The sequence below is a fragment of the Phyllostomus discolor genome, chromosome 2 (genome assembly GCF_004126475.2).
Source record: "Phyllostomus discolor isolate MPI-MPIP mPhyDis1 chromosome 2, mPhyDis1.pri.v3, whole genome shotgun sequence".
NCBI lineage: Eukaryota > Metazoa > Chordata > Mammalia > Chiroptera > Phyllostomidae > Phyllostomus > Phyllostomus discolor.
The window spans coordinates 8,075,767-8,085,740 of NC_040904.2; the positions used below are offsets into that span (position 1 = coordinate 8,075,767).

The window sequence follows — 9,974 nt, forward strand, 5'->3', positions numbered from 1 at the left end:
GGGAGCCCGGATGCTGCTGCCCTGGGACTGCGTGTCCCAGACCGGCGGGGACAACTCGCCGTGGAGGGGTGCTGAAAACTCCAGGAGAACCTCGAGGTGACCCTCCTTCCTTTATCTGCACACCCGGGTCCATTTTCAGAAGAGAAAAGGAGAAGGTAGCCACCCCAGGTGAAACATATGTTACACTTGCAAGTAAATTCAAGAAACTGCCAGTTTGTAAGATGGTGGTTTTTTGTGCGGGTTTTTTTTTTTTTTACTTTCTCTTCACCAAGAAAAACATGAATTTTTTTTTTTTGAAGTTTACATTTGAAATGTGTTTGCTCAACGTGCAGGAGGCAGTGGCTTCCTGGGAGGTTGTCCCCTCCCCCACCCACCCCCGCCCATCACGTCTGCACCCTGCCTGTCTGCAGCAAACCCACGGGCGATGTGGCTCCTTAGGGCCCATTTTCTGCCCCTGATCCCCAGGCCGGGACAGACCCTCTTCTCAGAGATGACGGGATACCCCCCGCCGTCCCCTGCCTGTGACAAGCCGACAAGGGAGTGAGAGCGACTTGGCAGAAAGAAAACAGAACAACACAAACTCTGGGGAGTGGAGACCTGTCCTCATGCTGGGTGTGGATTTTTATTCCGGAAGTCCTCAGGCCCAGGGGTTAGGTTTCAGCCCTGGCCTTGCCGGGAGCAGAAAAGCAGAGATGGGCAGACAGGGCTCCAGAGGGTGGGAAGTCATCTCCCGAGGTGTCTGGGGGAGGTGGGCGTGGCTTCAAAAGGTACATTCTGGAAACAAATCACAGGATGCATTACGGGGAGCAGGTCCCCTCTCCACTCCCGCCCCCCCCCCCCACCCCCCACTGCCCAGCTTCTCAAAGCCAAGTTAGGCTTCAAGGTCAGCGTCTTAGGCTGCATTCTTCCCGCAGTCACTGGGGAGTTCCCCACCTGGCACCCCACCAGGCCCGGGGGTGGGAGGCCAGGTGATAGGTGAGATGGGGCCCTGCAGAACCACCCAGCCCCACCCCCCTCCGAATTATCCTGGGACAAAGGCCAAGAGCAATCCCTTGGGTGCTGGTTCCAGGAAGCTATCCTCCTTAGAAGATGAGCTGGCACCTGGGCTGCCAGATGGCTTCTGGTGACCCCCACGCCCAGGATGTGCGAGGTGGGGCCGCTGGAACCAGGACAGCCACCCCCGTGTGCACTCCATCTGTTGCTGACACGGGGCTCCCCGGGGTGGCTGTCTTGCACCCCACCGCACCACCGAGGGAGGGAGGGGGTGATGGATGGGGAGGGGTGCCCTTGTGGGGAGGCGTGGAGAGACAGAGACCCACGCCCAGCGCTGCCCCCCACCCCCGTCCACTGCCTGCGTGTCACAAGTGGTGCTGGTGCGTTTGCTGGACACGGCTGGCAAAACCGCCCGGCTTTCCAAACCTCCATGTTTTCCATTTCCCTCCAGGACAGTTTTTTAAACTAGCTCTCTCTACATAGTGCCTTGACTTTGGCACCTTTTGGAAACAATTGCTTTAGCATTTTGAGCGAGCCGCCGCTCTGCAACAGGACAGCAGAGAGCAGCCGCTGGCAGCCGGGGCACAAAGCCGCCAACCGAGGCCTCCGTGAACAAACGGCCACGGCCCCGGGTGTCCTGCCCCCAGGGCCCGAGGTGGGCACGCGGGCCGGCTTACCTGTGTCCTGCAGAGGCTTGAAGCACCAGGGCACCTCGGGGATGCTCGAGTCGAAGCAGCAGCCCCTGCTGTTGCACTGCTCCTGGGTGACCTCGGGGTAGCCGCAGTCCACCCGCTCGGTGGCCGGGATGGCGCACTGGCTCTCCGCTGTCCCGGACAAAGCCCAGTCAGCCGCCAGCACCCCGGCTGGCTTGGGGTTGGTCTGCTGGCTGCACTTGGCACGTTGGCACCCACCCCCTCCCCCCTCCTGAGTTCAAAGTCTGCAACTCCCCTCCCCAGCATCTGCTTGAGGCGAACTCCCTTTCCGTGTAAATACACAAGAAGAAACACTCTGCAGGGGTCTGACCGCCCACCTGGAAGCTTCCTGCACTCGCCAGGAAGTCACTGCGGGCAGACCTGTGTTCCCTGGGGCTGGCTGCCGCCCAGGGCATCCGGGGTCCCCTGGAATTTTGTTTCCGGGTTCACTGTTTTATCCAGAAAAACTCCCATTCCCCCCCCCCTTTTTTAAAGCCTTTTTAAAAAAGATTTTATTCATTTATTTTTTATAGAGGGAAGGGAGGAAGAGAGAGAGAGAGAGAGAGAAACATCAATGTACGGTTGCTGGGGGTTATGGCCTGCAACCCAGGAATGTACCCTGGCTGGGAATCGAACCTGCGACACTTTGGTTCACAGCCCGCGCCCAATCCACTGAGCTACGCCAGCCAGGGCCCCATTCCCCGTTTTCAATGGGAAGTGTAACAGGATGTATACATCCAGTACAAAAAGTCACCATGCGCGCTGAGCTCTTCCTTCTTCCCGCCTCTCCCCACCCCCAGATCGTCGCCGGGCCTGCCACTCCCTCGGTCCCCGGTGCTCACTCTCTGAGCCCGCCCGTGTGTCTGAAGTTAGCGGGAGGCCACTTTGCCTCGTCCGTCACCTGCCTGGACCTCTGCTCTGCAGTGCAGAGAGCACCTCAGTCCTCTCCTTCGGCTGCCAGTCCACACCTCCTCAATGCCTTGCTGCTTCCCACACCTCGGGATCTACGGGAATCTTTAGACCGCACGGAGGCCCCCCTGCAACCCACAGACGTTCTGACGCAACCGGCGCATCCTGGGCCCCGGGGGTCTAGCGGAGGGGCGCCCAGGTTGGGAGCCGCTGCCTTGGACACAGCTCAGGAGGTAACTGGACAAAAGCCTCCCCCTAATGTCTTTAAACTTGGGTTAATGAAGCAGCTGCACACACCGCCCCCCCACCACACACACACACACACATGCACCCCTGGATCTGCCACTCCAGGGCCGAATGACCCAGAACTGCTCTGGAAGTCCTCCCTGCGATGTGTCTCTCCGTTTCGTTTCTAGCAGAGAAGGCGCCGAGACAGTGTGCCAGGCACTGGCTGCCTGCCGGGCAGACCTGGCTGCCGGCCCGGAGCCGCACACTGACGGCGGGATGGGGGCGTGCCTTAGCACCGGCACTGACTTCCTGAGCCTCAGGTGTCTTGTCTACGACAGGACAGCGGGGCCCGGTTGGCAGGGCTATTGAGAGACCATGTGTGTGTTTGGTCGATGGCAATCATGACATTAACGTGGGGGCATGGTCGCCTCTCTCAAGCCCACAGAGAGCCCCCAAGCCTGGATCTTTCGTGTGCCTGTCCCCCGGTCCTGAGCTCCTCGCTGCCCCCGGCCCCCACGTCCCCGTGGAGGGAAGAGAAGGGAGGGAAGGCGGTACTCACACAGGCCCACATATTGCCCGGACGAGCTGGAGAACGCCAAGGTCAGGACCACCGCCAGCAGCCAGAGCGCTCGGGCCTCCATGGTCGCGGACGGGCGGCCCTCAGAGGACGTGCTGCGTCGGCCAGGAAGGCTCCTTTATAGCCGCCCTGTGTTTGCACTGGCACTCTGGAGCCTGTTTGCTTGGGGGTGGGCCTTCCCTGCTCGCCGGCCCTGCCTGCGGGTTCCAGGACCTGAGGGTGAAACCCCCAGGGGCTCGGCTCCCTGCGGCACAGAGGGCGGTGCTGACCCCACCAACCCCACCGACCCCACCAGTGACACGGGGGGGTTAACACTCCTCTGTCAGGGGCAGGGCTGTGTCCTCCCCGCACCAGCCTGGCCAGGAGGAGAGGATAAAGGCTCAGCGTGGGGCTGGGCTTCAGCATCGACAAGCCAGCCGGGAAGAGTCCCGAAGGTTCCCTAGGCCCTGACTGGGGTCCCCCCGTCCCAGGCCCGCCCCAGGTCTTGAGGGGACCGGCGGCCCACCCGACTCGGGGATCGCGCCTGGGACTCCGTGTCTCTCTCACGGCTCCTGAAGAAGGGACACGTGCCGTTCCTTTCTTTTCTACTTTTTTTCTCAGTAAAAATTTTTTTACTATTAACTACATTGTAATAAATGTAATAAGTACACTCATTCAATACACTTTAATAAACGTATAATATGTGTTTAAAATCAGACAATGCAAGCCCTGGCTGGTGTAGCTCAGTGGATTGAGCACGGGCTGCGAACCAAAGCGTCGCAGGTTCGATTCCCAGTCAGGGCACATGCCTGGGTTGCAGGCCATGACCCCCAGCAACTGCACATTGATGTTTCTCTCTCTCTCTCTTTCTCCCTCCTTTCCCTCTCTAAAAATAAATAAATAAAATCTTTAAAAAAAATCAGACAATGCAAAAGACCCCTCCCATCTGGAGGTGCCCATGTGGAACACTTTCTTAGATGTTTTTCCAGAAATGTTCTCTCTAGATCTAAGCATGTTGGTTGTTTGTTTGTTTTTTAACACACTTGGGAGCTTGCTGTACACCTTCACCCAGCTTGCATTTTCTTTAAATGAAGGCTCTATCTGGGAAATTGTTTTATAACAACATGCCTACATGATGGGGAATACTTACTCCCACTTTTCAGAGGAATAAACTAAGGCTCAGAAACGAAGGTGGCTGCCCAAGGTTCAAACCTAGTGGACCGGGTGGTGCTGAGCTTCAAACCCCCTCTGTGGGACCCCGAAGTCCCAGCCGTCCATCCTAACCCCTCTGTTCTGGGCAGGTGACAACCCGGTGAGAGCCGGATAGTACAGGGTCCTATTGTGTTTATGTCTGTTTTCCGCCCGCGGCATTTCACCTGACTGTTCAGCACCAACGCCACCAGGAACCTGGGGTGGATTTTGCATATCGTCCCGGAAGTGGGGGCACCTGGCTGACCTCACTTACCGCCCGGTTTTGGGGGTGGTATTGAGGGGAACTGACTATCCACGGTTTGTCCACAGAGTTGTCCTCCACCGAGTAACTAATGGGGACGACAACCGTGTCCCACGTTGTGACTCCCCAGGCCCAGCCCCTTGTCCGCAGTGGCCCCAGATGAGTGGGTTTGGGGGTGACACCCGCACTGGCCTGCCTCCCCCTCCAGGGCAAGCGCCGGCGAAGAGCAGGGGCTGCGCCGCTCTCGGTGCGTCCGCGTTGCTCCCAGAGGGGGGCTGCCCCGTGCTAACAGGCGGTGTGATTCTCATGTTGTGAAAAGTGTCTCCTGGGGACTTCCTGGCAGCCCTTTCTGGCCGGACCCCCGCCTGCTCACTCCCAGAGTACCGACCAGGCCAAGCCAGGGGGCAGGGCTGGTGTCAGAAAGCACAGACACCCCAGAAATGGGCTTCGAGGGGACAGTTACTCGGGGCGGCCCTGTCAGGGGCCACCTCTGCCAGTGTCCTGGGCTCCTCCCATGTTTAAAAAATTTTTTTAAATGACAGCTTACATTCAGTATGGTTTTGTGTTAGTTTCAGGCGTGTGGCATAACGGTAAGACAATCACATACTATATGTTTGTCCCCCACCCCCCGACATCTCCGGGACCCATCCGGCACCGCGCATAGTTACTACAATATTGCTGACTGTATTCTCTGTACTGTACTTTCTTTTCTTTTCTTTCTTTTTTTTTTTTGAAGAAAACAGGTTTAATAAAACATCTTGTACAGAATTTATAACATTACTCAACGTATTTCTTTCAGTAGAAGTTGAAATGTATGGTGTCTCCAGTAATACATACTGGTGGGTTTTTTTTAATTTTAATTATTGTTCAAGTACAATTTTCTATCTTTTACCCCCATCCCAGCCCACCCACCCAGCCCTCCCTTCCTCCCTCCCGTTTCCACCCGCCCCTAGTTTTTGTCCATGTGTCCTTTATACTTGTTCCTATAAACCCTTCCCCTTTCCCCCTGAAATTCCCCTGAAATTCCGTCCCCTCTCCCCTCTGAACACTGTCAGCCTGTCCTCTATTTCAGTGTCTTTGGTTATATTTTGCTTGTTTCTTTGTTTTGTTGATTTCTGTACTGTATGTCCCACCCTCCTGACTACTTTGTAACCACCAAGCTCTACCTCTTAATCCCTCTTCCTCTTCCGCCCACCCCCGACCCCTCCCTTCCGACAGCCCTCAGTCTGTTCTCTGCGTCTACGAGTCTGTTTTTGTTTTATTTGTTCATTTGTACTGTTCCTTAGATTCCACATATAAGTGAAATCATATGGTATTTGTCTTTCTTGATTGACTTGTTTCACTGAGCATACTGCCCTCTGGGTCCCTCCATGCTGTTACAAATGGTAAAACTTCATCTTTTTTAGGGCTGAGTAGTATTCCCCCGTATAGATGTACCACAGCGTTTGTACCCATTCGTCTGCCGACGGGCACTGGAGCCGCTTCCACAGCTTCCTCGCCACGGTGCCTTCAGGGTCGCTGGGGGGCTGGGACGGTGCACCCGCCAGGCCCCGCCCCCGGGCAGGTAACTCAAAGCCGGCTGAATGCCGCCCTGGGCGGCCGTCGCCCGGAGCCGCCGCCTGGCATCTGCTCTAGTCTACCTCAGGCAGTCTCCACTGCGCCCAGGGCTGGGGCCGAGGAAGGACCGTCAGAGACGACCGATCCCTGTCTTTGAAGAGCCCCCTCAGGAAGACCAAGGGGGTGGGGGAGCAGAGGGAGCTGGTCTGGAGTCCTGGGCTCTGTGGCCTTAGGCACGTCATTGTACTGCGTGTGCCTCCAGTTCCTCCCCGTCACATAGCCCCTAGCCCCCAGGGCCCTCTGAGTTGGCGACACAGAGCCGGGCTCGGTGCCAGGACACACACTGGTCACCTGTTGGGTGTGGCACAGCAGCAGCTACGGGGGCAGAGGGTCCAGACTCTCGATCCCCCAGTGTGTAGAAGCGGTGGATGCGGCAGGAGGCTCAGGCCTGCAGGTGTTGCCGGCACGGGCTCCCTGGAGAGCAGGGGGCTGGCTCGGCCCTGGGAGGCCTGACCCCTGAGGCCTAGGATGACCCTGTGTCTGGACTGTCCTGGGACCCCTGCCCTGCAAGCCCCTCCAGTGTGTAGGCCCAGTGTGTAGGTGTCCCAGGGAGGGCAAGCACCCCCTGGGCAGGTCTGAGTGCTGGGGCTGCAGCCTTCCACCTGCGGGAGGCACGGCCCCTGGCATGTGTATGCAGCAAGCACAGGCTAAGTGTGGGTCACGGGCCAGGCGAACATTACACCCTAAGCACCCCAGCCTTGACCTCTGGCCTCAGAGACCGCAGCCCTGCGAGGGAGGATGAGCCTTAAAGCATGAATTGTGACGCAGCGTGATATGAGAGCTGGCACAACGCTACACAGCACGCTTCTCATCTGGGGTGAATCTGAGTGGGGTCTTGAGGGATGAATAGGAGTTCGAAGACGGGTGAGGGTCAGGAGGGTGTTGCAGGCAGGCAGACAGTACTAACTCAGCGCCCCGCAGGAAACAGGGGGTCCGTGTGTCCTGCACAGGGTTGTACATTCCCTGTCACCTCTCGGCTTCTGACGTGCTCACTCGCGGCTCCTAAAGCCAGGGGAGAGCCAGATGGAGGAAGAAAGTACAAAGTTGAGTTAACTGAAACCCCTGGGTGGGTCTTGATGTCACCTGCCTCCCGGGAGCCTCCTGCCGACCAGCTGTCACGTCATCCTGCAGCTGCCTCAGTCACCAGCACCTCCCTCTGGATCCCTCACGGTGTCCTCCTGCCTGGCCTGTCCCGAGCCATCAGGGCCCGAAGGTGGCCACCGGCGCGACCGATTCAGGGAGGTTCCTGTCTTTTGGTGTGGTTTCCATTGAGGACAAATGGGGGAGGGGTCCGGCTATGCAAATGTGTCACCCACCAACTGTGCAGGGGGAGTGGGGGGAGGACAAGGAGTGGGTGAGTCAGTCAGGACAGAGGCCATGGGCCCTGGGGTGCCTCTCACAGGCCCCGGCCTCCTGCCCCCAGTGCTGGGCCAGTGTCCGTCCTCCACACATGGACAGGGGCACAGGATGGCCCCTGGGAGTTCAAGGGGAACCGATGTCTGGCTCAAGGTCTACTCGGGGGGCTTCTGGCCACGGCAGCCTCTCGAACCAGAGCTCCTTGGGGTTTGGAACGAGCACACCAGCCCAGTGTTGTTCCGGCAAAGAGGTGTCCTCGGGAGTGAGTGGACTTACGACCCGGACCCAGAAGTGCGGAGATGAGTCGGAGATACACAGAGCTGGGAGCTGGGGAGCAGGTGTGTGTGGGGACACCGGGCTCCTCACCGACAGCCCCGCCCTCAGGACCGGGCCGGGCCTCTGGGGCTGGAGGCGCTGCAGCAGGGAGACAGGTCCTGGCAGCCACACCCGGGGGGGCCTGGATGTGCCCTGTACCCGTGCCTGCCAGGCCCTGCGCCCAGCCTGTCCCAGCAGAACAGCAGGGAGGGCTGAGACAGACCCCAGGATCTCGGGGCAACAGCAGGGGACTCCGGGGAGCCCGCTCCTCCCACCAGCCTGCCAAGCCCAGGGGGACAAGCCACCACCCTCTTGGGCTTAATTAAGACTTCTTCCCTGTGATTGCAGCCATTGTCACTAAGTGACTTCCAGGTGTGCTGGGTCCCCAAATGCACGTCCTTCCTGGAACCTCAGCACCTGGTTTTTTGTGGGTGTAATTATCTAAGTCAGGCTGAGGGCAGACCGCAGCAGGGTGCGCCCTCGCCCCGGCCTCACTGGTGTCCCTACGAGAGCGGAAGAGGTGCAGAGACAGACGCACAGCAGAGGGAAGGCGATGGGGACACAGACTGCAGGAAGACCCTTGTGACCACCGGGGCCGTGATGGGAGGGACGCAGCTGGGAGCCGGGGACTGCCAGGGCTGCGGCAGCCCCCACGAGATGGGAGAGGCCGGGGGGCCTTCCCCCGGAGCCCTGGGAGGACACCCAGCTCTGCAGGCCCCTGGACTTAGCACAGGCGTCTCCAGAACAGAAGATTCTGGTCATTTCAACTGCCCAGTGTGTGGCCCTTTGTCATGGCAGCCCCAGGACACCAGCCCACCCAGGGACGCCCGGCTCTGAGTGTCTGATTTAACTCGCACTTTCTCGAGTGAGGGAGGGGAAAGGCTTGGGAAAGGTCTCAGCAGCTTGTCCCACGGGGACCCTCCCCTGTGCTGCCCTGACCCGGCTCCTGGGGAGGGAGAGGGGGTCTGCACCCAGGTCTGCACCCTGTTCACTCTGGGACCCACGCCTGGCTCCCGCCCCCTGGGCCCGTTCAGTTGCCAGTCTCTGTGACTCACTGGCTGAAGCCAATGACCCCTTTCCACGTCCCCAGGGATCCCCACCCAGCCTTTTCTTCCTAGTTCCTGGTCTCAGTGGAGGCTAAGACAACACGCCTGGTGGGAAACGTAGGACGGTCAGTTCCTGGTCGGGGTCCGGCCAGGCTGCACACCAGGAGGCCTGGGCAGGTGGCAGCCCACGGGGGGGGGGGGGGGGGAGCGGGGGTGGCCAACAAGGAGGTGACTGTGTAAGGGATTGTCCAAACACAGACACTTTTCAGAGAGTGTCCGGGCACTGTTGGCAATCACGCCAGGACCCCAGCTGTGAATGGGGAGGGTCCCGGGCCAATGGGACAAGGCCCACCTCCCCCTTGCCAGGTGGCGGTCATTTATGAGTCTGTCCGAATGCCGTGTGGCTTCAGTGGGGCACATTCCCAGTTCTCTCCAGGTTCTCACACAGCATTTTCTCCAAAATCCTCTTCCCCCGAGCCTTTCGTGGCTTAGGTGCGGCGGCACTATGTCAGGGTCCTCCCAAGTCTTAGCCAAATGGATTTTAAAATGTCAATGTCTGGCCCTGGCTGGTGTAGCTCAGTGGATTGAGCACAGGCTGTGAACCAAAGCATCGCAGGTTCGATTCCCAGTCAGGGCACATGCCTGGGTTGCAGGCCACGGCCCCCAGCAACCGCACATTGATGTTTCTCTCTCTCTCTCTCCTTCTCCCTCCCTTCCCTCTCTAAAAAATAAATAAATAAAATCTTTTAAAAAAGAATATTTCTTTAAAAAATGTCAAGGTCTGTCTGTCATCTTCCCTGGGAAATGTG

The 9,974-nt window shown here is 58.6% G+C and overlaps 1 protein-coding gene across 1 annotated transcript; it reads right to left on the reverse strand.

The window, feature by feature from the left end:
- Nucleotides 1–586: 586 nt before the first annotated feature.
- On the reverse strand, nt 587–3,516 carry TFF3 (trefoil factor 3). Its single transcript, XM_028505324.2, has 3 exons — nt 3,382–3,516; nt 1,671–1,817; nt 587–774 (listed from the first exon to the last, which is right to left on the reverse strand). Exons 1-3 carry the CDS (start codon nt 3,461–3,463, stop codon nt 761–763), a joined length of 243 nt encoding a protein of 80 aa, XP_028361125.1. The 5' UTR covers nt 3,464–3,516; the 3' UTR covers nt 587–760.
- Between the last annotated feature and the right edge of the window lie 6,458 nt (nt 3,517–9,974).

Excerpts from the sequence above, each read along its gene's own strand:
- TFF3 (XM_028505324.2), bottom strand. The coding sequence starts at position 3,463 with ATGGAGGCCCGAGCGCTCTGGCTGCTGGCGGTGGTCCTGACCTTGGCG. Across the intron at positions 1,818-3,381 it reads CGGGCAATATGTGGGCCTGT|CGGAGAGCCAGTGCGCCATC; the intron begins GTGAGTACCGCC and ends TGTCCGGGACAG.